Here is a 13,074-nt window from a genome sequence, read left to right on the forward strand (position 1 = left end):
TAAAGCAGGGGTCTCAAAGTCCTTCCTTGAGGGCCACAATCCAGTCAGAGTTTCAGGATTTCCCCAATGAATATGCATGAGATCTATGTGCATGCACTGCTTTCAATGCATATTCATTGGGGAAATCCTGAAAACCCAACTGGATTGCGGCCCTCAAGGAGGGACTTTGAGATCCCTGTACGGGGTTGCTCTCCCCCCCCCCCCCCACAGCTTCAGCCCTTTGTTTCTTCTCCCAGGCTGTTTCTTCTCCCAGGTCGAGCTGCCCCAGAAATCCTGGGAACTTTTGGGGCACCATGAAGCCCTGAACTTCAGATTAAAAACCTGAAACTAATAACTCAATTACAGAGCAGAAGAAAATACACCTTCTCAACTTGCTTGCAGAAGGAAAAACTGAGGAGATGGGGACTTCCCACTGACACTAGGAGGTGGAACTAAAAAGCTGTAGCTGATTCCTTTGCATGAACTCACAGGTAGAGGTGAATAACCCACTGGTCAAGACTCATGTTCTTTTGCATTGGAAAACCTTTTAGAAATAAAATTTGTAAGAGTTAGAACTAAAGCACTTGATACATTTCACACCCAATAAATTTCACATACAGCCATAAAAGGCAGCAGAGTCTGAAGGCATAAAATATATTTTTATTAACATACCATATGAAAGCCAGGAAAAGAAATTTCATGAAAAAAATTAGCCCTGTGGCCTTCACACTTCCTCTTTGATTGATGTCAGTGAGGAAGGCAGAGGCCACACATAAAGACATCCACACACGTTATAGAGTGGGACTTCACAGAAGTCAACAAAAAAAAAACCCCAAAAACATCTCGGAACACTAAATTACCAATTCTATTTCTTTTTCACTCTCTTGGTGGGTGTTTCCCTGGGAGCCCCCCCATCCTTGTGTGCCTGCAGAAAGCTGCTCTGCCGTTTCATCCTTGGTGGTGAGGAATTCTGGGATGCTTGGGTAGAGGTTGCCCCATCATCAACTTCAGACTCAGCAAGCTCAGAGTTTGCTGTAGCCCCTGGCTCTGTGCCCACTGCTGCATCCTGCACAGAACGCTGCGAAGAATGGAGTTGGGCTATGACTGCGCACAGCCCCTGGCCAACATTTTCAATGGCTCTGGCTATGGCAGCGTAACCCTGATTATGAGCCATGAGGAGCTCCTCATGTTGTTGAACATGGAGCTCAGCCTGGCTGTGGACAAAGCTGACCATGTCATCCACCCTGGAGACCACCTGCTGCACCAGCTCCTGTCTCAGCAGGCTCACCTGGGTCGCCAGAGTCCTCTGTGCCTGTACAGACTGCTGCAGAAGTGGCAGTGCCAGGGGCTCATCATCTACTACAAACCTCCCTCTTGCCCTATGTCTTCTAGGCCATGCTGAAGGAAAAGCTAGGGGACTTTTCCTACCCCTGAGATTTGGGTGATTAGTAGGCGAACTCTGATCACCCTCAAGATCTGGATCTCCCTGACCCCCATCACTTGGCATATGCCCAGAAGAACCCCCACAATCGGGGAGCAAGTGAGACTCTCCCGGGTGGGTTTGGTCATCGGAAAGAAGTACCACACTCTCCACTGCACCCTCCTCCTCACTCTCACTCTTTATCTCGGTCTTGATTTCATTCTCACACATTCCGTCAGTGGCTGGCGCTGAGGGACACCCACCACTCGTGGACGCTCCAGATGGGGATCCTGAACGCTCCAGGCTCTGCTCAGTTTCATGCAGACCCCACGATTGGCGGAGACTATCAGCCTCAAGTTTGGAGGATGCAACCAGTGAAGATCCTGCAGATAGTACTGTGAAGACATTGTGAACAGTTGTTTACCTTTAGTTTAATGAAAGATGTCACATATTCAATTTTATTCCCAAACAATAAAATAAAGTTTTAGACTATGCTATAATCAATTTACTATCATATTCAGCAGCCACCTTTTTAATGGTAGAGTGAACACTTGAAATTAAATGTTATCTGCTACTATTATCATTTCTATAGCAGTACTAGATACACATTAAATGCAAGTACTTTTCCATCTCAACAACTCAAGTTTTGTGCCCTAGGGCAATGGAGGCATTGGGTTACTTGCCCAGCGTCACAAGGAGCTTCAGTGGGAATTATATCCAATTCTCCATGATCTCAACCCACTGCACTAACCCTTAGGCAGCTACTCCTCTCCTGGACCATATGTTTCTTGAGGCACAATAATGTACACAGAATAAGACTAATATAGAATCTATTTATTTAAAGTATTTATAGCCCGCTTATCCAACAATGCTAAGCGGTAGCAACATAGCAAATACTAAGTGAAACACTAGTTTCCTTAGCTCAAATAACTGGCTAATTAGAATCAGGTGCTTAATTAGGTCTTCAAGAAAATCATCCTGCAGTGTAACTGAATTTGGACATTCTATCCTATAGAAAGGTCTCATACTTTGGTCTTAAAATCACAAAAGTTAGTTGAAACTCATGCCATGATCACAAGAAATTTCAGAGGACATATGAAGAAAGAGTTGATGTGCATTAGTACGGACAAGGTTACAAAATAAATTTCTAAACATTTAAAGCTCTGCCTACGCACAATGCACAAATGGAAAAAGTTGAAGCGTTCAGTGACTCTGCTCAGGAGCAGTCATCCTGTTAAAAATCACCCTGGCAGCTTATTGGTAAGCCATCCATGAACACACTAGGCTAACCTCTAAATATCTGAAAGACTCTCACTGCAGGTGAGATGACGGTTCATGTATCAAACATCAGGAAAAAAAATAAAAGAAATTGGATGCAAATCACTGCTGCCCCTCAAGATCACCAGAGTATCTGGATGACCCATAAGACTTCTACAACACAGTTCTCTGCATGGTTAAGTGAAAAATGGACTTTCAGTTAAAATTACAAATGTTTTGTTTGGTGACAATCAAATGTTGTCTTTGACCAACCCTCACAATTGTGTTTGCATATTTACTTTATGTTTTCTATATAATGACTGCCTGCAAGATAGAGCAACCAGTTTCCTGCATGGGCCATGTTTTCTTTATTCTTAAAGGCTAAATATTACATCTAATTGATTCCTTTCTATGTCATTAAATCCTTGGCTTTGTGTCCTAAACTTTAAGCACGCTGTAAGCCTTGAACTTGTTAGTCAAGAGGGGCCCTTTGGTTCTTGTTGGTAATCTGCTGTACCTGTCTCTCTGAAGCAGTGTTGTGTAGCCTAGACAGAAAGCAAATCACACTGCTGCCTTTCCTCTGTCAGGCCCTATAAACATCATTAAGTGTGGCACATGCATAATTATGCAACAATTATCTTTTCAGTTATTTGGTTGTTCAGCTTAAGTACTGACAGAAAGACTTACGCTTGTATTATACAGTATTCTTGATTTCAACTATCTACAGTTTAAAAATTAAGAAAGTGAGGCATTCACAATGGATGTTGATATGGTTTAGCTAGCCGTCTAGTAATACAGCCACGATGGGTTAAGAACACAGGATACTTTTCACCTCATCTCAACTGTCAAGCATCGTGGTCAAGCATCGTGTCAAGCAGACTGGATGGGACCATTCGGGTCTTTATCTGCCGTCATCTACTATGTTACTATGTGGTGAATCTAAGTGGCTCACCATCATCGATAGAACCATAAACTGCTTCATATCAGAAAACAATAGAACAGAACGTTAAGTCTATCTGTGAACTAAAGTTGAGCCATTCACAGGTCGCACAGCAAGAAACAAGACATTTAAGTAAATCTACTGCTAAAGGAGATCTTGTGTTTAGGACTGATCTGGTCATAGTCCAGACCTAAACTTTATTAAAAAGTTGTGGTATGACATGAAGAGAGCTGTTCATATAAAGAGGCCCTCAACAGTTAAAGCTGAACAGATCTGAATAGTGAATAGAAGAAAAAAATAAAATTCCTTATGGGTGTTATGAGAGACTGATCCAATTCTTGCAGGAAACATTTAGTTGAAAGTTTAGCTGATCAAACTGTTGCTACAAATTACTGAAGCCCAGATGCACTAAAGTCGGTGATCGTCGCTAAACCAGTTTTGACTAGTTTATTGATGATCAGATTTGCTGACCTGATGCATAAAACGGTTCACCACGTTCTCACATTCTCCAATTTGGCTGTGCAAATAAGGTCATTAATATTGAAATGCCATGTAAACTAGCAAAGCAATTAATATTCTAACATGGCTTCACATTGCACAAAAAAAGTGCCTTAGGTACCAAGGTCAATCAGAGTCTTAGGCTCTTCCCCAGTCATTCCAGGATGAAATTGGGAAGGAGGCCTAAGGACCTGACTGGCCCAGATACCCAAGGCCCCTCCTGTAGGAGGGGCTTAAGGTATCCAGGCCAATCAGGGCCTTAGGCCCCTCCCCGGTGCATCCCAGGATGAACCGGAAAGGGGAACGCCCGCCAGTTCAAAGAGGCAGGCCTGCTGGCAACATAGTAACATAGTAGATGACAGCAGATAAAGACCCGAATGGTCCATCCAGTCTGTCCAACCTGATTCAATTTAAATTTTTTAATTTTTTTCCTAGCTATTTCTGGGCAAGAATCCAAAGCTCTACCCAGTACTGTGCTTGGGTTCCAACTGCCGAAATCTCCGTTAAAAGCTACTCCAGCCCATCTACACCCTCCCAGCCACTGAAGCCCTCCCCAGTCCATCCCCCACCAAACAGCCAGACACAGACCGTGCAAGTCTGCCCAGTACTCGCCTTAGTTCAATATTTAATATTATTTTCTGATTCTAGATCCTCTGTGTTCATCCCACACTTCTTTGAACTCAGTCACAGTTTTATTCTCCAGCACCTCTCTCGGGAGCGCATTCCAGGTACAAACCACCCTCTCCATAAAGTAGAACTTCCTAACATTGCCTTTGAATATACCACCCCTCAACCTCAAATTATGTCCTCTGGTTTTACGTTAATACCCTTCAAGTATTTGAATGTCTGAATCATATCTCCCCTGTCCCTCCTTTCCTCTAGGGCACAGGTGTCGAAGTCTGTCCTCGAGGGCCGCAATCCAGTCGGGTTTTCAGGATTTCCCCAATGAATATGCATGAGATCTATTTGCATGCTCTGCTTTCAGTGTATATTCATTGAGGAAATCCTGAAAACCCGACTGGATTGCGGCCCTCGAGGAGGGACTTTGACACCCCTGCTCTAGGGTATACATATTCAGGACTTCCAGTCTCTCCTCATACATCTTCTGGCGCAAGCCTCCTATCATTTCCGTTGCCCTCCTCTGGACCGCCTCAAGTCTTCTTATGTCCTTCGCCAGATACGGTCTCCAAAACTGAACACAATACTCCAAGTGAGGCCTCACCAATGACCTATACAGGGGCATCAACACCTTCTTCCTTCTACTGGCTACGCCTCTATTTATACAGCCCAGCATCCTTCTGGCAGCAGCCACTGCCTTGTCATACAGTTTTTTCGCCTTTAGATCTTCGGACACTATCACCCCAAGGTCTCTCTCCCCGTCCGTGCATATCAGCTTCTCACTTCCCAGCATATACGGTTCCTTCCGATTATTAATCCCCAAATGCATTACTCTGCATTTCTTTGCATTGAATTTTAGTTGACAGGTATTAGACCATTCCTCTAACTTTTGCAGATCCTTTTTCATATTTTCCACTCCCTCTTCGGTGTCTACTCTGTTACAAATCTTGATATCATCTGCAAAAAGGCACACTTTTCCTTCTAATCCTTCAGCAATGTCACTCACAAATATATTGAACAGGATTGGCTCCAGCACCGAACCCTGAGGGACTTCTCTACTCACCTTTCCTTCCTCCGAGCGACTTCCATTAACCACCACCCTCTGGCGTCTGTCCGACAGCCAGTTTCTAACCCAGTTCACCACTTTGGGTCCTAACTTCAGCCCTTCAAGTTTGTTCAACAGACTCCTATGAGGAACTGTATCAAAGGCTTTGCTGAAGTCTAAGTAAATTACATCTAGCATATGTCCTTGATCCAGCTCTCTGGTCATCCAATCAAAAAATTCAATCAGGTTCGTTTGGCACGATTTACCTTTTGTAAAGCCATGTTGCCTCGGATCCTGTAACCCATTAGATTCAAGGAAGTACACTATCCTTTCTTTTACCAACACTTCCATTATTTTTCCAACAACTGAAGTGAGGCTCACCGGCCTGTAGTTTCCTGCTTCGTCCTTGTGACCACTTTTGTAATAGGGACCATATCCGCTCTCCTCCAATCCCCAGGAACCACTCCCGTCTCCAGAGATTTGTTGAACAAGTCTTTAATAAGACTCGCCAGAACCTCTCTGAGCTCCCATAGTATCCTGGGATGGATCCCGTCTGGTCCCATTGCTTTGTCCAACTTCAGTTTTGCTCATAAACACTCTCCTCCGTGAACGGCGCAGAATCCACTCCATTTTCTCGTGTAATTTTGCCAGATAATCTCAGTCCTTCTCCAGGATTTTCTTCTGTGAACAAAGAACAGAAGTATTTGTTTAGCACATTTGCTTTTTCCTCATCACTCTCCACATATCGGTTCCCAGCATCTTTTAGTTTAGCAATTCCATTTTTCATCTTCCTCCTTTCACGAATATATCAGAAAAAATTTTTATCTCCTTTTTTTACATTTTTAGCCATTTGTTCTTCCGCCTGTGCTTTTGCCAGATATATCTCTCTCTTGGCTTCTTTCAGTTTCACCCTGTAGTCTTTTTTGCACTCCTCTTCTTGGGTTTTTTTATATTTCATGAACGCCAACTCTTTCGCCTTTATTTTCTCCGTCACTAGTTTGGAGAACCATATCGACTTCCTTTTTCTCTTGTTTTTATTGATTTTCTTCACATAAAGGTCCGTAGCCAATTTTATCGCTCCTTTCAGCTTAGACCACTGTCTTTCCACTTCTCTTATGTCCTCCCATCCTAACAGCTCTTTCTTCAGGTACTCTCCCATTGCATTAAAGTTTGTACGTTTGAAATCTAGGACTTTAAGTATTGTGTGGCCACGCTCCACTTTAGCCGTTATATCAAACCAAATCGTTTGATGATCGCTACTTCTCAGGTGAGCACCCACTAGAACATTAGAGATACTCTCTCCATTTGTGAGGTCCAGATCTAATATTGCTTTTTCCCTCGTGGGTTCCATCACCATTTGTCTGAGCAGAGCCTCTTGAAAGGCATCCACAATCTCCCTACTTCTTTCCGATTCCACAGATGGAACATTCCAGTCCGCATCCGGCAGGTTGAAATCTCCCAACAGCAGAACCTCCTCTTTCCTTCCAAACTTTTGGATATCCACAATCAGATCCTTATCAATTTGCTGCGATTGAGTCGGAGGTCTGTAGACTACACCACATAGATAGAAGTTTCATCTTCTCTTTTCAGAGCGATCCATATCGCTTCTTCCTCTCCCCAAGTCCCTTGCATTTCGGTCGTTTGGATATCGATCTTTACATAGAGAGCTACTCCTCCACCTTTTTGACCATCTCTGTCCTTCCTAAAAAGATTATATCCCGGTATGTTTGCATCCTATCCATGTGATTCACTGACCTATGTCTCTGTGATAGCAACAATATCTATCTGCCTCTAACATCAGGGCTTGCAGATCATGAACTTTGTTGCTTAGACTGCAAGCATTTGTGGTCATCGCTTTCCAGCTATTTTTCAGCGATAATCTCCTTTTTCGTATGGATTTTTGTTTCATTTCACTTTCCGTTGCAATACTAAGAAATGAGTTGCTGATATTGTTTATGTTGCAATCTTTGCTAATATCACATCTTTTCTTTTGCCGGGGGTGGTCTCTATAATTGTCCTTCATACATACACCACCCCCACCTTCTAGTTTAAATGCCTTGAAACATATTGTCTAAATTTCTCTGCAAGGTTTCTTTTTCCTGCTGTAGTAATATGTAGCCCATCAGTGCAATATAGCTTCTTGTCCTTCCATGTATTTCCCCATCCTCCTATGTACCTGAAGCCTTCTTGATGACACCAGGCTCTGAGCCATCTATTAAAGTCCTCTGTGTTTTTCACTCTTTGCTCTCCCTTTCCATATGCAGGCAGTATTTCAGAAAAAGCTAAAGTCTTTACAAAAGGTTTCACGCTCTCACCAAGCTCCCAAAAAGCTTTCTGTGCTGCAAGTGTGGAGTTGTTGGCCAGGTCATTTGTTCCCAGATGGATAACAACATCAGTGTTAAAATCCTTAGTTTCTTCCTTAATTATAGTCAGTATTTGCCTGGAACTCCTGGTAGCTGAGGATCCTGGAAGACATTTCACTATTTTGGTCTCCTCGCCTTGTGTTCCAAGGTTAATGCCTCTGATGATGGAATCCCCCAACAGTAATAGTTTTCTGTTTTTGGCTTTTTTATTTGTGCTTAGGGTGCACTTGTTCTCTTGAGTTACCTTCATTGGTTCCAGTCCCACCTCCCTTCTGTTTTCTTGAGTATCGCAGTGCACTAGTGGAGCGAAGGAATTCTGTAGAAGTAATATTAGTGAAGGTGGATGTTTCTGTGTTACATGTCGCAGTCTTCCTGAGCCTACTGTGACCCATTTATTTCTGGGCTGTTTTATTCTTTGAAGTAGAGGTGGTAAGTTGGTATGATTTTGTGGAGCGATGGAAGCTGCTTTAATTGTATTCAATTCCTGTTTAAGTTTGCAGAGCTCCTCCTTAATACTAGCAAGTTGGAGACAGATGGGGCAAGCCTTAAGCCTCCAAATAGTGTGTCTTGGAATTAAAGCACCACAGTGATTGCATAAAATAAAGGTCATCTTGACTGGTTGTGAAGTGACCTGATTTGAGTAGTCCTGATTATTTTGGGTCTCTATATATGAAAAGTGGTCCCTGGGGTGGGTGGGACTATAAGTCTTACCCTTATTCCTATGAAGGGAAAAAGGAAATAAGATTTAACAAAAGAAAGAGAAGGGTTTATATTTTTGTGGTTTTTTAAAGTAAGAAACAGGGAGGAGGAGAAGAGAAATTAAGCAGATAAAATGCTGAAAAACAGTGAAAAGAGCAGAATATGAAATGCTGAGCAACTTAGGTTTTAGAAGTTCACAGGGCAGCCTTGTTCACAGCACTGTCCCAAAGATAATGTAGTTAACCTTAGTAATAAATCAGAGCCCCTCCCTTCTACACCTAATCAGCAGAAAACAATGGCTGAAAACTAGTAAGTCAGAAATACAGGCTCTATACCAGATCAGTAGCTACCCTAAAACACAAGATTATAAACAAAAATGCAGGCTCTATACCAAATCAGTGGCTACCCTAAAACACAGGATTTATAATAGGATTTTCCCTACTTTAGTCACCCAGTGCCATAGGCACCAGGATTTAATTAGAGTTAATATAACTCTTACCCTTATTCCTATGAAAAGGAAGAGGAAATAAGATTTAACAGAGGAAAGAGAAGGGTTTATTTTTTGTGTTTTTTGTTTTTTTTTAGTAAGAAACAGGGAAAAGGAGAAGAGAAATTAAGCAGATATAATGCTGAAAAACAGTGAAAAGAGCAGAATATGAAATGCTGAGCAACTTAGCATTTACACTTCCCCCTCCCCCATTCCCCCTCCCCCATTCACGATTTCGGTAATCGCGGTTTCACATATTCGCGATTTTTTGGGGAGGGGGAAAAAAGAAAAAAAAAACATCGTTAAGTCTTCCCCCTGGCATCCCGGCCTTACCTGGTGGTCTAGCGGGCTTTCGGGGCAGGAGTGATCTTCCTACGCTCCTGCCCCGTGCAGATCGCCATTAGAAAATATCTGTAGGGAGTTCCCGTCGTAGTCTCGAGATACTACAGGAACTCACAGCAGGTAAGGCCAGGAAGGCAGGAGGGAGGTGGGGGTGGGTCAGAGCCGTATATTCACGGTTTTTCGCCATTCGCGGTCCGGCTCTGCCCTTATCCCCCGCGAATCCAGAGGGAGAAGTGTTGAAGTTCACATGGCAGCCTTGTTCATTCTTGTCAGCTTCTACAATGAAGTATAGGGGAAGAGCTGTGGGGTTGCTTGAGCTGAGGGGTGGGATCTGAGCTGATCCCCCCCCCCCCACCAGGGCTTTTGGGGTCTTGTTGGTGGGATGGTGGATCTTCATGTAGAGTGGAGGGGCATCAGGTGGCCCAGATGCACAACAGGGTTGAGAGTGGGCATCCCTCTTGTCTTTCTGGGTGCATCACTATTGCAAGGGTGGCCATCATCGTCTGGTGGTTCAGGGACCCGCAGTTTTGTCAGGGGGGGAGGTGGCACAACTTTTTTTTTTTTTTTTTTAAATGGGGACATATTGTGAATGGGTAATGCACAACATCTGTGTCCATTAAAAAAGAAGACGACAAAAAGGATTCCTGCCTTGAACAGCTGAGTGGCAGGAGGCTTCCCCTGTCGGCTCTGCACATGTGTGAAAGTCGCTCTCACAGCAATTCATCAGTGGGATTGGACGGGGATTACAACGAATCTCCACTCAAATCATTTCCATGCAAACTTGTTTGAGCATCAGTCGCTTGGACTGCAGCGGACACACAAGGTCTTACCAACCCTGTTTAGTGCATCTAGGCCTGAATGAACTGTTCACATACAATAGATAAACACAAAGATACTTACTGGTGAAACTTTATTTCAAATAAATAATCCAAATATGTCTTTTTTGTCCAAGAGGACCTTTACTAAAGGTTAGCACATGTTACCTGACACAGTACCCATTTTATTGCTATGGACCCTGCTGCTAATAACATAGGCTAATCCTTCGTAAAAGACCCTCTAAATTACTTATTCACTTGGGATCCTATCTTCTCAAAACATGAATAGATTTTTAATGTAAACTCTTGAGTACAAATTCTGCTAAAATACAGATCATCCTAGAGATTTCACAAAGTTTCTTGATATCGTATAAAATATTCAAAGTAGAGGAGGAGGTGGTGAGAGCATCCTAGGGAGTGAAAGAACTGAAGCTCAAAATTCCCAAAGTTGTTGGATCCATGACCACTAGGAGGCAAAAGGTAGTGATGGTTGGCGATTACCTTCTGAGGAGTATAAAGCGTCCATCTGAAGACCAGACATGATGTCCCAGGAGGTGTGCCGTCTACCTGGTGCCAAAATTCAAGATGTTACAGAGAGATTGCCAAGATTCATCAAGCCTAATGACTATTATCTGATGCTATGCATCCATGTTGGCACAAATGATACTTCTAGGTACCCTTCTGAACATATCAAAAGTCACTTCATGGCTCTGGGAGAGAAGGCAAGGCAGACATGTGGTGTTCTTGTCAATCTTCCCTGTCAGGGGTCAAAGCCAGGGTAGAGAAGTTTGCATCCTGGAGATCAATACATTGCTGTAGGGATGGTGTCATCAAGAGTGTTGGGATGGACGATGGGCTGATTTTCCAAGGGCTGTTGAGCAGAGATGATGTGCATCTATCATAGAAAGGAAGAAGTGTCTTCAGCAGCAGACTACCTAACTTACTAAAGAGGGCTTTAAACTAGAATCATCGGGGCTGGGTATTCAGAGGCCCAGGTAAGTAAATTATTAAATACCTCCACACACATGGGAAATGGGCAATATCTGGAAAGCAGTAAATACTAATGCCCGTAGTATGGGAAATAAAGTTTTGGATCTAGAGGCTGTGAAGAGGCTGATTTAGATTTAGTGGCATTTACAGGGGACCATGGCTGGGATATAGTTATACCAGGCTATAATTTGTTGAAGAAATACAGGTTAGGAAGGAGGGAGCGTGGCGTATATTACAGATTATATTAAAGCCACAAAATTGCAGGACCTATAGGATAAGGAAGACACACTATGGGTCAATCTAGAAAGGGGGAATGGAAAATGTATCTACATTGGTGTGATATACAGGCTTCCTTCACAGACAAAAGAAATGTACAGAGATTTAAGTGAAGATATTTAAAATATAGACTTCCAGTGACATCATCAGGGAGCATGGTCAGTTAGCTGTTAAGTTTCAGCCAAAACTGTTCTATTTAGGCATTATAAGTGTCCTTGTATTGCATGTTTAATGCTAATAAGTATGGGAGCTCATCATTTAAGCACTTTTTATTGAGGGCAGACAAAAAATTGTGTTTGGATCTACAAACATTCATTCATATTTCAAGCCATCGGCTCCTCAGTGCCCAAAGCTGACAAGATGGCTGTGGCACATGTGGATGGTGGTCCATAGAACATGTTGCGTTGGAGTGTGATCACAATTTGAATATGGGGAATCCTCACCGTCTTTGAAGAAAAAGTAATAACCCATGACCAGGAGATTGAAAGATTACAAGAACGTTGTAATGCTTTGGAGCTAAATTTTGAGGACTTGCTGCTGAAAATTGAGGATGGTGAGAACAAAGCAAGAAAGAAATAATTTAAGGGTGAGAGAAGTACTAGAGAATGTGAAAGAGTGTGATATGGCCTCTTTGATGCAAAAGTTATGCCACCAGTTTCTTCAGGCAGTAGACCCTGAAACAAATTTACAACCTATTGAATTTGAGTGGATTCATAGAGCGCTTGGGCCACTGCAACCTGACTCAGAGACATAATTGCCTGGTTTTTGTGATTCACAGTTAAGGAGAAAATCCTCCTAAGTGGCTAGAAAGACTGATAATATCTCAATGGAAGGAGTTAAAGTGGAACTTTTTGCAGATATCTCAACTAACATACTCCGCCGTCAGTGGGAAATTCAGGAAATAACATCTGAGGGACCACAATATTCGTTACAAGTGGCATTATCCCTTCAGCCTCTCGTTTGTGGTGGAGAATAAGGTACATTGAGTTGCTTCAGTCAAGGAAGCAAAAAGGCTGCTTGAACAAGTTAAACTTTGGAGAGAAGATGAAGGTGACAAAAAGCACAGTTACTTACCATAACAGATGTTATCCAGGGACAGCAGGCAGATATTCTTAACACATAGGTGACGTCACCGACGGAGCCCCAGTACGGACACTTTTTACTAGAAAGTTCTAGTTGGCCGCACCGCGCATGCGCGAGTGCCTTCCTGCCCGACGGAGGAGTGCGTGGTCCCCAGTTAAGATAAGCCAGCTAAGAAGCCAACCCAGGGAGGTGGGTGGGACGTAAGAATATCTGCCTGCTGTCCCTGGATAACACCTGTTACGGTAAGTAACTGTGCTTTATC

General features: G+C 43.0%; 1 protein-coding gene and 1 long non-coding RNA gene across 3 annotated transcripts in view; one reads left to right on the plus strand and one right to left on the minus strand.

Moving 5' to 3' along the window:
* Positions 1 to 13,074, plus strand: part of LOC117354432 — a 105,551-nt gene that overhangs the window by 56,855 nt on the left and 35,622 nt on the right. The gene's annotated exons all lie outside the window — the stretch shown is intronic.
* LOC117354431 overlaps positions 620 to 13,074 on the minus strand; it is a 61,856-nt gene continuing 49,401 nt past the window's right edge. Inside the window, exons 4-5 of one of the 2 annotated variants that reach the window (XM_033931961.1) lie at positions 10,965 to 11,030; positions 620 to 1,794 (exon numbers count right to left, since the gene is read on the minus strand). In XM_033931961.1, coding sequence (XP_033787852.1) covers positions 845 to 1,794; positions 10,965 to 11,030 — 1,016 coding nt within the window. In that variant the 3' untranslated portion in view covers positions 620 to 844. The remainder of the gene's footprint in view (positions 1,795 to 10,964; positions 11,031 to 13,074) is intronic. The other variant, XM_033931962.1, reaches the window with a different exon arrangement.

The sequence above is a fragment of the Geotrypetes seraphini genome, chromosome 2, assembly GCF_902459505.1.
Source record: "Geotrypetes seraphini chromosome 2, aGeoSer1.1, whole genome shotgun sequence".
NCBI classification, from domain to species: Eukaryota; Metazoa; Chordata; class Amphibia; order Gymnophiona; family Dermophiidae; genus Geotrypetes; species Geotrypetes seraphini.